Source organism: Pelodiscus sinensis, chromosome 1 (assembly GCF_049634645.1).
Source record: "Pelodiscus sinensis isolate JC-2024 chromosome 1, ASM4963464v1, whole genome shotgun sequence".
In the NCBI taxonomy this organism is placed as follows: domain Eukaryota; kingdom Metazoa; phylum Chordata; order Testudines; family Trionychidae; genus Pelodiscus; species Pelodiscus sinensis.
The window spans coordinates 3,946,045-3,956,679 of record NC_134711.1 but is presented as its reverse complement, the minus strand read 5'-3'; the positions used below and the strand labels follow the sequence as shown (position 1 = coordinate 3,956,679).

Genomic DNA, 10,635 nt, shown 5'->3' with positions numbered 1-10,635 from the left:
TGGGACACGCAGACACATGCCTTATGCTACTAATTACCCTAGAAACCAGCCCCCCAGCTAAAGCAGAAGGGTCTATCTATGGTGATAGGTCAGGAGTCGGCTCTCGATTGCTCCTGCCTGACTCCGCAGTGGCGCCCAAGGGACCAGAAAGACGCGAGCGGTGCGAGGCTCTCTAGCATCAATTGCTCACGACTGTCTCTCCCCCTTTCTTTGGGCGACGTTCTCCCCTTTCTCGTCCACCTGCCAAAAAGCTGGTTCCCTATTGGCTCTGGCTATTGAAGGCCGCTGCTGATTGGCCGGTCCGGGAGCGGCCGCCAGTGGAGCCTTTCCAGACTCCCCCGGGGGCGGAGTCCGAGCTGTGAGGGGAGCGGAGGCGGCCGGGCCATGTCGGCGGCGGAGGGCGGCTGGGAGGGGAATCGGCGGCGGGGGGGCGCCGGAGGCAGCGGCTCGGGCGGAGGGTGCAGCGGGGACGGGCCCGGGGCGGCGCCGGCCGGGGGGCTCCTCAACCGCTTCGTCCAGCTGCCGGGCAGGCCCCCCCTGGCAGGTGAGTCCGCAGCGCCCCTGGGGGGGGGCACATCCCCCCTCCTCCCCCGCGCCCGTGGGGGGGGGGAGCGAGCGGCTCCAGCCCCCTTCCTCGCGCCCGTGGGGGGGGGGGAGCGAGCGGCTCCAGCCCCCTTCCTCGCGCCCGTGGGGGGGGGGGGAGCGAGCGGCTCCAGCCCCCTTCCTCGCGCCCGTGGGGGGGGGGGGAGCGAGCGGCTCCAGCCCCCTTCCTCGCGCCCGTGGGGGGGGGAGGGAGCGAGCGGCTCCAGCCCCCTTCCTCGCGCCCGTGGGGGGGGGGGGGAGCGAGCGGCTCCAGCCCCTTCCTCGCGCCCGTGGGGGGGGGGGGGAGCGAGCGGCTCCAGCCCCATTCCTCGCGCCCGTGGGGGGGGGGGGGAGCGAGCGGCTCCAGCCCCCTTCCTCGCGCCCGTGGGGGGGGGGGGGAAGCGAGCGGCTCCAGCCCCCTTCCTCGCGCCCGTGGGGGGGGGGAGGGAGCGAGCGGCTCCAGCCCCATTCCTCGCGCCCGTGGGGGGGGGGAGCGAGCGGCTCCAGCCCCCTTCCTCGCGCCCGTGGGGGGGGGGGGGGGAAGCGAGCGGCTCCAGCCCCCTTCCTCGCGCCCGTGGGGGGGGGGAGGGAGCGAGCGGCTCCAGCCCCCTTCCTCGCGCCCGTGGGGGGGGGGGGGGAGCGAGCGGCTCCAGCCCCCTTCCTCGCGCCCGTGGGGGGGGGGGGGGAGCGAGCGGCTCCAGCCCCCTTCCTCGCGCCCGTGGGGGGGGGGGGGAGCGAGCGGCTCCAGCCCCCTTCCTCGCGCCCGTGGGGGGGGGGGGGAGCGAGCGGCTCCAGCCCCCTTCCTCGCGCCCGTGGGGGGGGGGGGAGCGAGCGGCTCCAGCCCCCTTCCTCGCGCCCGTGGGGGGGGGAGCGAGCGGCTCCAGCCCCCTTCCTCGCGCCCGTGGGGGGGGAGGCTCTTTCAACCCCCGAGCAGCCGCAGCTGGGGGAGGGGGTCCCGCCCTCGCCCTAGAACCGCCTCTGCCCGGGGAACGTGGCTCTGCTGCTCCAACGGCGGGGTCACGCTGGGGCGCTCGGGATGGGGTGGGGCGGTGCCCTCTTCCCCCCCTTTCCCCCCCAAATCCTTCATCAGACACAGGCTTCCCATCTGTAGGCCGGGGCGGGGGTGCTGTCGCGGTCTCGGTCTCACAGACGGGCCCAGGGCGATACCGAGAGGTGCAGTCGTTTGGCGAGGGCCTCTCAGAGTCATAAAAAATCGAGCCAAGCCCTTTAATTTGCACAAGCTGTGACCAGAGCACATGTGACCTCCTTGGTGCTTCGCTGCCGCAGCGATGGACCAAAGGGAAGTACCTGGTTAGAAAGCCCAACACTGAATCTGCACAGCTGCAAGTAGATTCTGTAAGCCAAGACTTTCAATCTGCTCTGCCTTTGGCTGCAAGATTTTTCGGTTCTATTTGTGAATATAACTGCCCCTGGTTTTGATGCTGCTGCCCTGATGCTAGCAACATGTAACAGTGTGACAGAGACAGGGTTGTGCAGGCTGCAGACAAATTTGTGTCTAAAGACACAGTATGTTGCATCTACCAAAAAATAAATAAAGCTATTTCTTATCCCTCCACACATAATGCCATCCAAAAGGCTAGCTCTTGTTTTTTGTAAATATTTTATTAAACTTCAAAATCAGTTTCATTTTACAAGACAATCACATAACATTGGTTCCCTTTAGGAAAGGAAAAGATAATATATGTGTTTGTCTTTCAGTTGAAACTGATTCTGTCTAATAATATGAAGCCATTAACAGCCACTGAAGTCCATGGAAGTTAGAAGCCTAAATACCTTTGCAGATCTTGGTATTGGTGGCTTCAAAGAACTTGCTCTGTTTTTAAAGTCTTTTAAAAACAAGACTTACTATCTCTTTTTTTTTTTTTTAAAGAAAAAAGAGGGTTAGGAGACATCAGGTTGAGTGGATTTAGCAATACACTCTACCTACACTTTTGGGGTCTTGTTGATTTTGGCTAAATTTAAGCTTTTACTATTTTGGACTAAAACACATACAATGTAATTGAACTGTTGGAGCTGTCTTCCTGAATTTGTAGAAAGGCAGGTAACATCATGGAGAAGTATGATTCAACGTTATCTCTCTCACTGCATTATTTGCTGTGAAGAGGGTTAACAAATGTCTTGACTGGTCACTCTTGCAGAAACATCTAGTGATTGTGCACCTAGTTTGGACAAAAGTTGTGATAACTTCTCAGTCTGAAACCTACCAAAAATGTTTCACAGATCTCAAATGTTGAATGGTATGTATCTAATTGTTTGAGGTATCTGTCCATCCACCCAACTTGCATGTTTTCCACCTGATTTAACTGCCTCAGATTTCCATGAAGTATGATGTGTGATCCTCATTGTGCAGAGATCATTGTCATGTGAATTTATGCTAATGGACTTTGAGCACGCTGTGAAAGGTGATACATTTGCTAAGGCTTTGAGAATCATTTTTCACTGAGCCCTGTATTCCATATTATTTCATACAGTTTAGATTTCTTCTTCCTGAGGGAGGAAGTTTAATTGCAGAAAGTCAAACTAACATCACAAAGGTGAAAGTACTCTCATATTTTCTGTTCTGGGCTCTGCTGCTGACTCACGGTGACCTATGGAAAGTCGTAACCTTTATACCAGTATTATCTATAAAATGGTGGTAATTTCTTCTCATGTTCTTTCAGAAAAAGACTTGGAGGAAGAATAAAATTGTACAGGTTGAACCTCTCTAGTCCAGTACACTCTGGTTCGGCAACATCCGTGGTCCAACATGATTTTAGTTAGCCAGGTGTCCACTTATCATGTATGGGACCACAGGAAACTTGGCCACACCAACTTGTATTTATAAAAGTAATTTGTTCATCAAGGAGAGAAGGTTCTTTTGAAGTAATAAAATAAAAACTCTTAAAATATATTATAAAAGGATTATAAAAAGTCAGTACTGTCTTCCGAATCTGATGCCAGAGTAATCTGATGCAGATAAACCCTGATTAAGAAATCACATATTTCAGTCACTACAGCAACCACAAAAAGCTGTGCTCAAAGCTCAACAGTTAAAGATGACTTGAAAAGTCATCTTAAAGTTGGTTTTCTCCTTTTTGCTGTTCTAAACTATGAAAAGACCTGAGGTCTTAAAGGTGGGCCTGAGAGTTTGTGTGTGTGTGTTTTTGTTTTTTCTCTTGGAGGATTTGTTGACTGTGGGTGGGGAGGATGAGTCCTTGCTTCTTAATTGAATGTTTGGGATGTTGAGAAAAATTGTGTGTGAAAGATTCGTGTTTTCATTAGACATGGGAGACTGAGATACTAACAGAGTTTTAAAGGGTCTGAGGAAAATGTGCTTCTCCCTTCACCCAAATTTCACGTTCTTGTGAGGACACTTCGCTAGCTGAGTAGTCAACATAGTCTTCTATGGCAGACATGATCTGAATCTCTAATGTATCTTAAAAATGACAAGCGTTTCAGACTCTCTGTATATGACATAAGGAAAAGGAAAAATACAGACATACTTGTTTGCAGATCAGGCTTAACATTCACTATGCAAATTCGTCCACTTCTCTCTCTTGAGACCCTAACTTTTTTCCTGCTCATTACTGTATTTACTTGTACATTTCTTCTTCTGTTAGACTTCCACTATCTTAGCCGCATCTTGTTCATTCTTTTTGTAACTAAGCATTATGTATGTTGCCAGACCTGTTTCATGACAAGATGATAGTGGCATCTATATGATCTAAACATCATACATCATTGGTCCTGCCATGAGGGCAGGAGACTGGACTTGAAGATCTCTCGAGGTCCCTTCCAGTTCTAGTATTCTATGATTCTAAAGCAAGGCTGGGGGACCTAAGGCCGGGGGGCCAGATACAGCCCCCAGCTTGCATGCATCCAGCCCCCAAGGCTCAGGACTCCCTTCCCCCCCCCTCCACTTCCACCCCTCACACTGGGGAGCCTGAGCTGGCTCTGCAGTCCCCTCCTCTCTGCAGTCTCCCCATGCAGCAGTCTGCTAGCCTGGGACACTCTAGACTCTGGTATGTGAGGGTAATGTGGGGAGTGTCTTCTCAGTTAGAGGCCATGTCTGTGAGGGTTTGGGGTTTTTTGTTGTTGTTCCTCTCTTGTGTGCAACCCCTGACTGATTTTTCTGTGGGTCAGTGGTCCCTGACCCAAAAAGGTCCCCAACCTTGATCTAAAGTGTTTTTTTTTTGTTCTTTTTGTGTCCCATGTTTAGGTTTGTGCAAATGGAATGGGAACATATAACATTTGTGGAAAACAACTTAGAATATTCTAGGCAATCTTGCATTTTTTTTTAAGCAACACAAGCTTTCAGGTGACAAGTTTTCTTCTGTTATGCACTGGTTTTCTCAACACCCTCTTCTAATGCAAAATACAGAAACAGTAAAGACCATAAATAATGTTTGCTTTACAGTTCATCTTCAAGAGGATACTACAGCTGGAAGACTAGATTGCACAGTGATACAAGTTGTGAAGGGGGATGTGGAATTGCCATCTTGGCACTATCTGAGGCAAAACCCAAACAATTGTCTGTCATGCCCTAGGAATGATCTCTAGAAGCTTATTCTAACCCAAATGAATCTGAGACTTGCTTGTAAAGTAAAAAAGATTTATCATAGAATACGAAGACTGAAAGGGACCTCGAGAGGTCATCGAGTCCGGTCCCCTGCCCTCATGGCAGGACCAAATACAGTCTAGACCATCCCTGATAGATATTTATCTAACCTACTTTTAAATATCTCCAGAGATGGAGATTCCACAACCTCCCTGGGCAATTTATTCCAGCGTTTGACTACCCTGACAGTTAGGAACTTTTTCCTAATGTCCATCCTGAACCTCCCTTGCTGCGGTTTAAGCCCATTGCTTCTTGTTCTATCCTCAGAAGCCAAGATGAACAAGTTTTCTCCCTCCTCCTTATGACACCCTTTTAGATACCTGAAAACTGTTATCATGTCCCCCCTCAACCTTCTCTTTTCAATTCATAGTTATATTGAAAACTATCTATGGGCATAAGAGTTGGGGATCTGTATTCAGATTGTCTTAAAATACATTTGGATGTTGGTCCCTCACAAGAAAGCTTTCAGATACAGCTTAGTTCTCCATTTAAATGCCCTTATTTCTCATCAGTGTCCAGTTGTCTATTGGATACAACTTTGAGCAACTGGAAATCAAGTGGAATGTGGATATTGAAAATATTTGCATCATGAGACACTTACTGACACTGAAAGTCAGGGTTTAAAGCTCTTTATCCATGCATGTCATCTTTAGTTGGAGTCTAGCAGCCTGTTTTTGAATTCTTGTGATCTCAGTTTTGGCATTCTTCCTATTCTAGGCTGGCAAAGTGTGAAACTTACTTTTTATTTTACTGATCGCTCTGAATGCTTCAATTGGAATAAATCCTAGATGTTTGATCTTTTTCGGTGCAAATGCAGGAGACTGTTGGAGTCCATCAAAGCAAGGAAACATTTTAGTTGCTTTACTTAAAGCTACAAATGATTAAATTTCACTAGCTTATATAATACTATGAGCCTGAATCTGGGTTGCTTCTTTTGCAGCTTTTGGGTGTCTGCCCTGTCATGCTGCTATTTCGTCATGGAGTTGCTCTAAGAAACTCTCCATTTCCCGATAATTCAGTCTCTGGATATCTGCTTTGTACATTGGACAAACGTCTCAGACACTTCGCCAAAGAATCAATGCCCACAAAACAGACATTAGACAGGATCACAAAGAAAAAACCGTTTCTTGCCATTTCAACCAGAAAGGACACTGTCTCAATGACCTAATCACATGCATCCTACTCCAGAAGACTTTCAAATCTGCACTTGAAAGGGAATCCTCTGAACTGGCATTCATGCTAAAATTCGACACTCTCTGCGGGGGGCTGAACAAAGACCCCAACTACCTTACCCATTACAAAGATAGCTTCCCCAATTATCATCTCTAATACCATTAGCTCACAGACATCTACCTTTCCCCACCTCTAATATCATTAACTCTCAGACATTTACCTTCCTCCCCCTCCCCCCCATCCCCCTTCTGTTCTGAAACGTGATTTGTCCTTTTCATATGTGTTAATTTTTTTTAATTGTATCCTTTGGTATATATGGTTGTGACTATTTTCTTCCACTATTTGATCTGAGGAAGTGGGTCTGGCCCACGAAAGCTCATCATCTAATAAACCATCTTGTTAGTCTTTAAAGTGCTGCATAGTCCTGTATTTTATTTCAGCTACACCAGACTAACACGGCTACATTTCTATCACTATTCTCTCTGGATATGTTACACTTTCACTTTTGGGACAAGTTATCAAACTGTCCATCTTCTAATAGTGGAGGAGTCAGCTAGATCTGGTTTAACTGAACATCATAGTGCAGCATTCTGATTTTGTTAGTTGGAACAAGTAAGGTGTTACACTTTGTATGGTACTGTTATGGTAGAAACAGACCTACAGCTTTCTTTTTGTTGTGGCTGCAGATAGCAGTTACTGGGATAAGACTGCATAATGTGGTGGAGTATTGTTTTCCTTGCTTAAGTGTTGCTCAGTTTCAACAGCCATTTATAGCACCCAGTGGGACAGATTATAGCTATTTAAACAGCTCATGCAGAAAATAGTGTATTTCACCAGTAATAATTGGTTCAGATGCCTTTTGTGAACTTAGTCAAGCTGCCATGGTCATAATCCTTGATTGCCTTATGTGTCTGAAGAGGTTTTATGATCTACCTATAATGAATCCATAAGCATTTGCCAGTATGGACTGCATCTATGCAGTGTTTTCTGCTAACTTTTGAATAGTTGTGATATTTAGAGCACCCATTTCTGCCTGCTCAAGCCTCAAAAAGTTAATTGAAAAATAAGCACGGTGCATGTGTACAACATGCCTTTCAAATGCTTACCTTGTTCAGCTGTAATGAGGTCAGAGCTTCTCTTTGAGAATTCAAGGCATGACAGCTTGTGTTGGATGCACTCGTAGGGCTTGTCTTCACTGCAAAGTTAACTTGAGTGTTAGTGTTGCCCCAACTGAGTCCAGTCTACACACACAAGCCCTTAACTCAAGCCTAGTGGTGCTTTTAACTTGATTTGACTAGCCTAGAGAGAAGATAGGCTAAAACATTTGTGAGCACAATTCATTGGCTGGTTACAGGATCGCTCTGTACTGTAGATGCAGGCTGTGGCGAAGTGGGGGGGGGCTGTCTGCTCTGTGACCCAGAGGGTCCCTCTGCGTTGTGATGGGAGATTCTCACTGACTCTTCCAAATGTGTATTAACCCAGACACCCAGGCTCAGTCTCCCAGGGAGAGACAAAGGAAGGGAGGTGGAGACCAGCACCTGGCTGGGGGGCTGGGCTGGAAGAGAGTTTTAGTTTCTGTCTGGTATCATGGAGGAAGCAGCCTAGGATTTAGCGGCCCTGTCTCCCCCATCTCAAGGGGGGCTGAGGCATCCAAGGCTGCCCTGTAACCGGATTACATCTATGCTGTGCTGTATCCTGGAGAAGCAATAAACTCCCTCTATTCTACTGGCTGGTGGAGTCTGTTCGTGCCACTACGGGGGTGCAAGAGGCAGAGGAACCCTGACGCGCCACCACACAGGCTAGTGCTGCCTTTCCTCCGGTACCTTCCCCCACTTCTCCCCATGTGCTCAAAAAAGGCCCCTAATGTCAGGATGTCTGGTCACCCCAATTGGAATAGGTAGATCTTACTGCCTGCTACTGACTCTTCTCACTACTCTTTTTCTATATTATAACTTCTTTCAAAGGCTAAGTGAACGAACTGTCAAATGGATTGTCTGAAACCTACCGTGTATGCAATAGATCAAAGCAAACCACGAGTGTTTTGTGTCACGTGCACACAAATCTGGATAAGCTTGGCGGATGGTGGGTAGGGGATGTCAAAATTTGAGAATTAGAATTACAATTTCAGGAATTGCTTCTGTAACAAAACCCTTTAGGCCGGTAACTGAGTATCACACTAAGAGAAGATGAGTGAGTACATTTTTAAAATGCACATGGGAGGGATTGGAAACTAAACTGATGCGATTTGTGTGTGTGTGTGTGTGTGTGGGGAAACATCTTTGCTTAAGCCTGTGAAAGTGGAAACAGAACAAAAATCATCTAAACCCTCCATTTTTCCTTCCATATTCAGAGGAAAATTGCCCCCACTTTGATCACCCCTCTGACCAGAGGGATCACACAAGAAGCGCTTTTTACCATGGTGTGGCATTTTTTTAAACAAGGTGTGTTCTGAATACATGTTGCATTTCTGAGCCCAGTGCTGTAGGCAGCCATCTTGCTGAAAAAGATCACTTGTGACTGACATTCTGAGCGCCCTGTGAAAGAGGTGCGGAACCAGTCTCCATTCTGACTGTCTAAACCATTGCTAAAGTAAGTTAAAAAACTGATGGAGCCTCGCTTCTACATCTCATGTTACCAGTGTCACCTGAACCTGCCTGCAGCTCTGTGCTCAGAGCTAACTCTGGAGAAGCCTTGAAGTGTGTTTTATTTGTTGTGACACGTTCTTACCATGGGAACACCTCTCCCGCTTGGCTGAGCAGAATGAGTGCAGCTTTCCTTTAAAACTGGACTCAAGCTCCATTTGCATGTCGGCTCTACTCAGATTCCAATAAAAAGCTGATAATTTAGAGCAGGGGTCTCCTGCCTTTTTAAGCACAAGATCACTTTTTGAATTTGAGTGCAATCCAAGATCTATCTCAAATATAAATACCCTTGCTTCACCTCCCTCCAGCCCCTTCTCCGAGGCCCTGCCCCTGCTCACTCTATCCTCTCTCCTTGCCCATCCTCACTCACTTTCATCAGACAGGGGCAAAGGGTTGGAGTGCAGCAGGCTCTGCTCTTGGATTAAGGGATCTGGAGTGTGAGAGGGGCTCTCAGCTGCTCTTGGGGCAGACAGTTGGGATGTAGGAGAGGTTCTAGGTGCAGGCCCTGGGATAGTTTTTGGATGCAGGAGTGCTCGGGGCTTGGGGTACAGCAGGATGTTCATGACTGGGGTAGGAGTTCAGCTGGGCACTGTATACCTCTGGTGGCTCCTGGGTGGTGGTGCAGTGGGGCTAAGGCTGCCCCTGCCCCTGCCCCTGGACCACTCTCTAAAGCAGCCAGTAAACTCCATCCTAAGTCCTGTTGTGCCTTGGTGAAGAAAGGATATAGATTTGGGAGGAGGCATCTTGACATCAGCTCCCCTCGTCTCACTCTCCTGCCTGCACAGAAAGCAGGAAGCTCCCCAGGGGAGGGGCAGCTCCAAGGCAAAGGGCAGGAGATGAGCAGCAGTGGGGGGAGAGGCAGCTGACGTGCTGGCACTTGGCCAAACCAGTCAGGATCACCTGTCAGAGGCTCCAAGATCTACTTGTAGATCCCAATCGACTGGTTGGTGACCACTGATTTAGAGCAATGATACGGCTGCCTTTGACTTTTAGGCCTATATTGTATTCCTGTTTTGGGATTAAATTATACCACACTGCATTCGCATTTGCTTGTTTAATTTCCAACCCACGGGACTATTTCAGGAGTATTTTTCACTCTGTTTACAAGGCAGGTAAATTGGCCAGACCCCTGATAGCTAGAGGGCTGTAAGGCGTAAGGAGAGTGTCCATCCATCTGTGAAGTTTTGGCAATATCATGCTGTAAAGCCCATCCCTCTGGCTGTTGGGAAGACAGCATTTGTTGAGACTTCTCTCAAGGTGCTGGTTCTTGCTTAGGGCCGCTGCAGCCATACAATCTAGTGATGGAGAAGTCACATTTCTGGCTTGGACAGAGCTGTGCTGGTAAAAGCTTTATTCCTTTCTCACATCACAGACCTCAAATCCTAGATTGGGGGGTTTGGCAGCATCACATCTTTTTGGAGGGAAGCAAGAGTGTCCTCTTCCTCCACAAATAGCTCCAGACGCTTGCACCTGAGCTCTTCCGAGCAAGGGGGTGAAATGGAAGTGATTCCTGTCAGTTTCACTAACAACAAAACTGAAATGCTGCAGAAATTGGCAGCTTAAGTAGCTTTCCCCAGGAAAAGTGTAATCAACTCATCCGAGTTGAATAATTGTGGTTTT

General features: G+C 48.4%; 1 protein-coding gene across 3 annotated transcripts in view; it reads left to right on the top strand.

The window, feature by feature from the left end:
- The first annotated feature begins 318 nt into the window (after nucleotides 1–318).
- Nucleotides 319–10,635, top strand: part of KLHDC10 (kelch domain containing 10) — a 32,913-nt gene continuing 22,596 nt past the window's right edge. Inside the window, exon 1 of one of the 3 annotated variants that reach the window (XM_075925337.1) lies at nucleotides 319–544. In XM_075925337.1, the coding sequence (XP_075781452.1) occupies nucleotides 385–544 (160 nt within the window). In that variant the 5' untranslated portion in view covers nucleotides 319–384. The remainder of the gene's footprint in view (nucleotides 545–10,635) is intronic. The other 2 variants (XM_075925346.1, XM_075925352.1) reach the window with 2 other exon arrangements.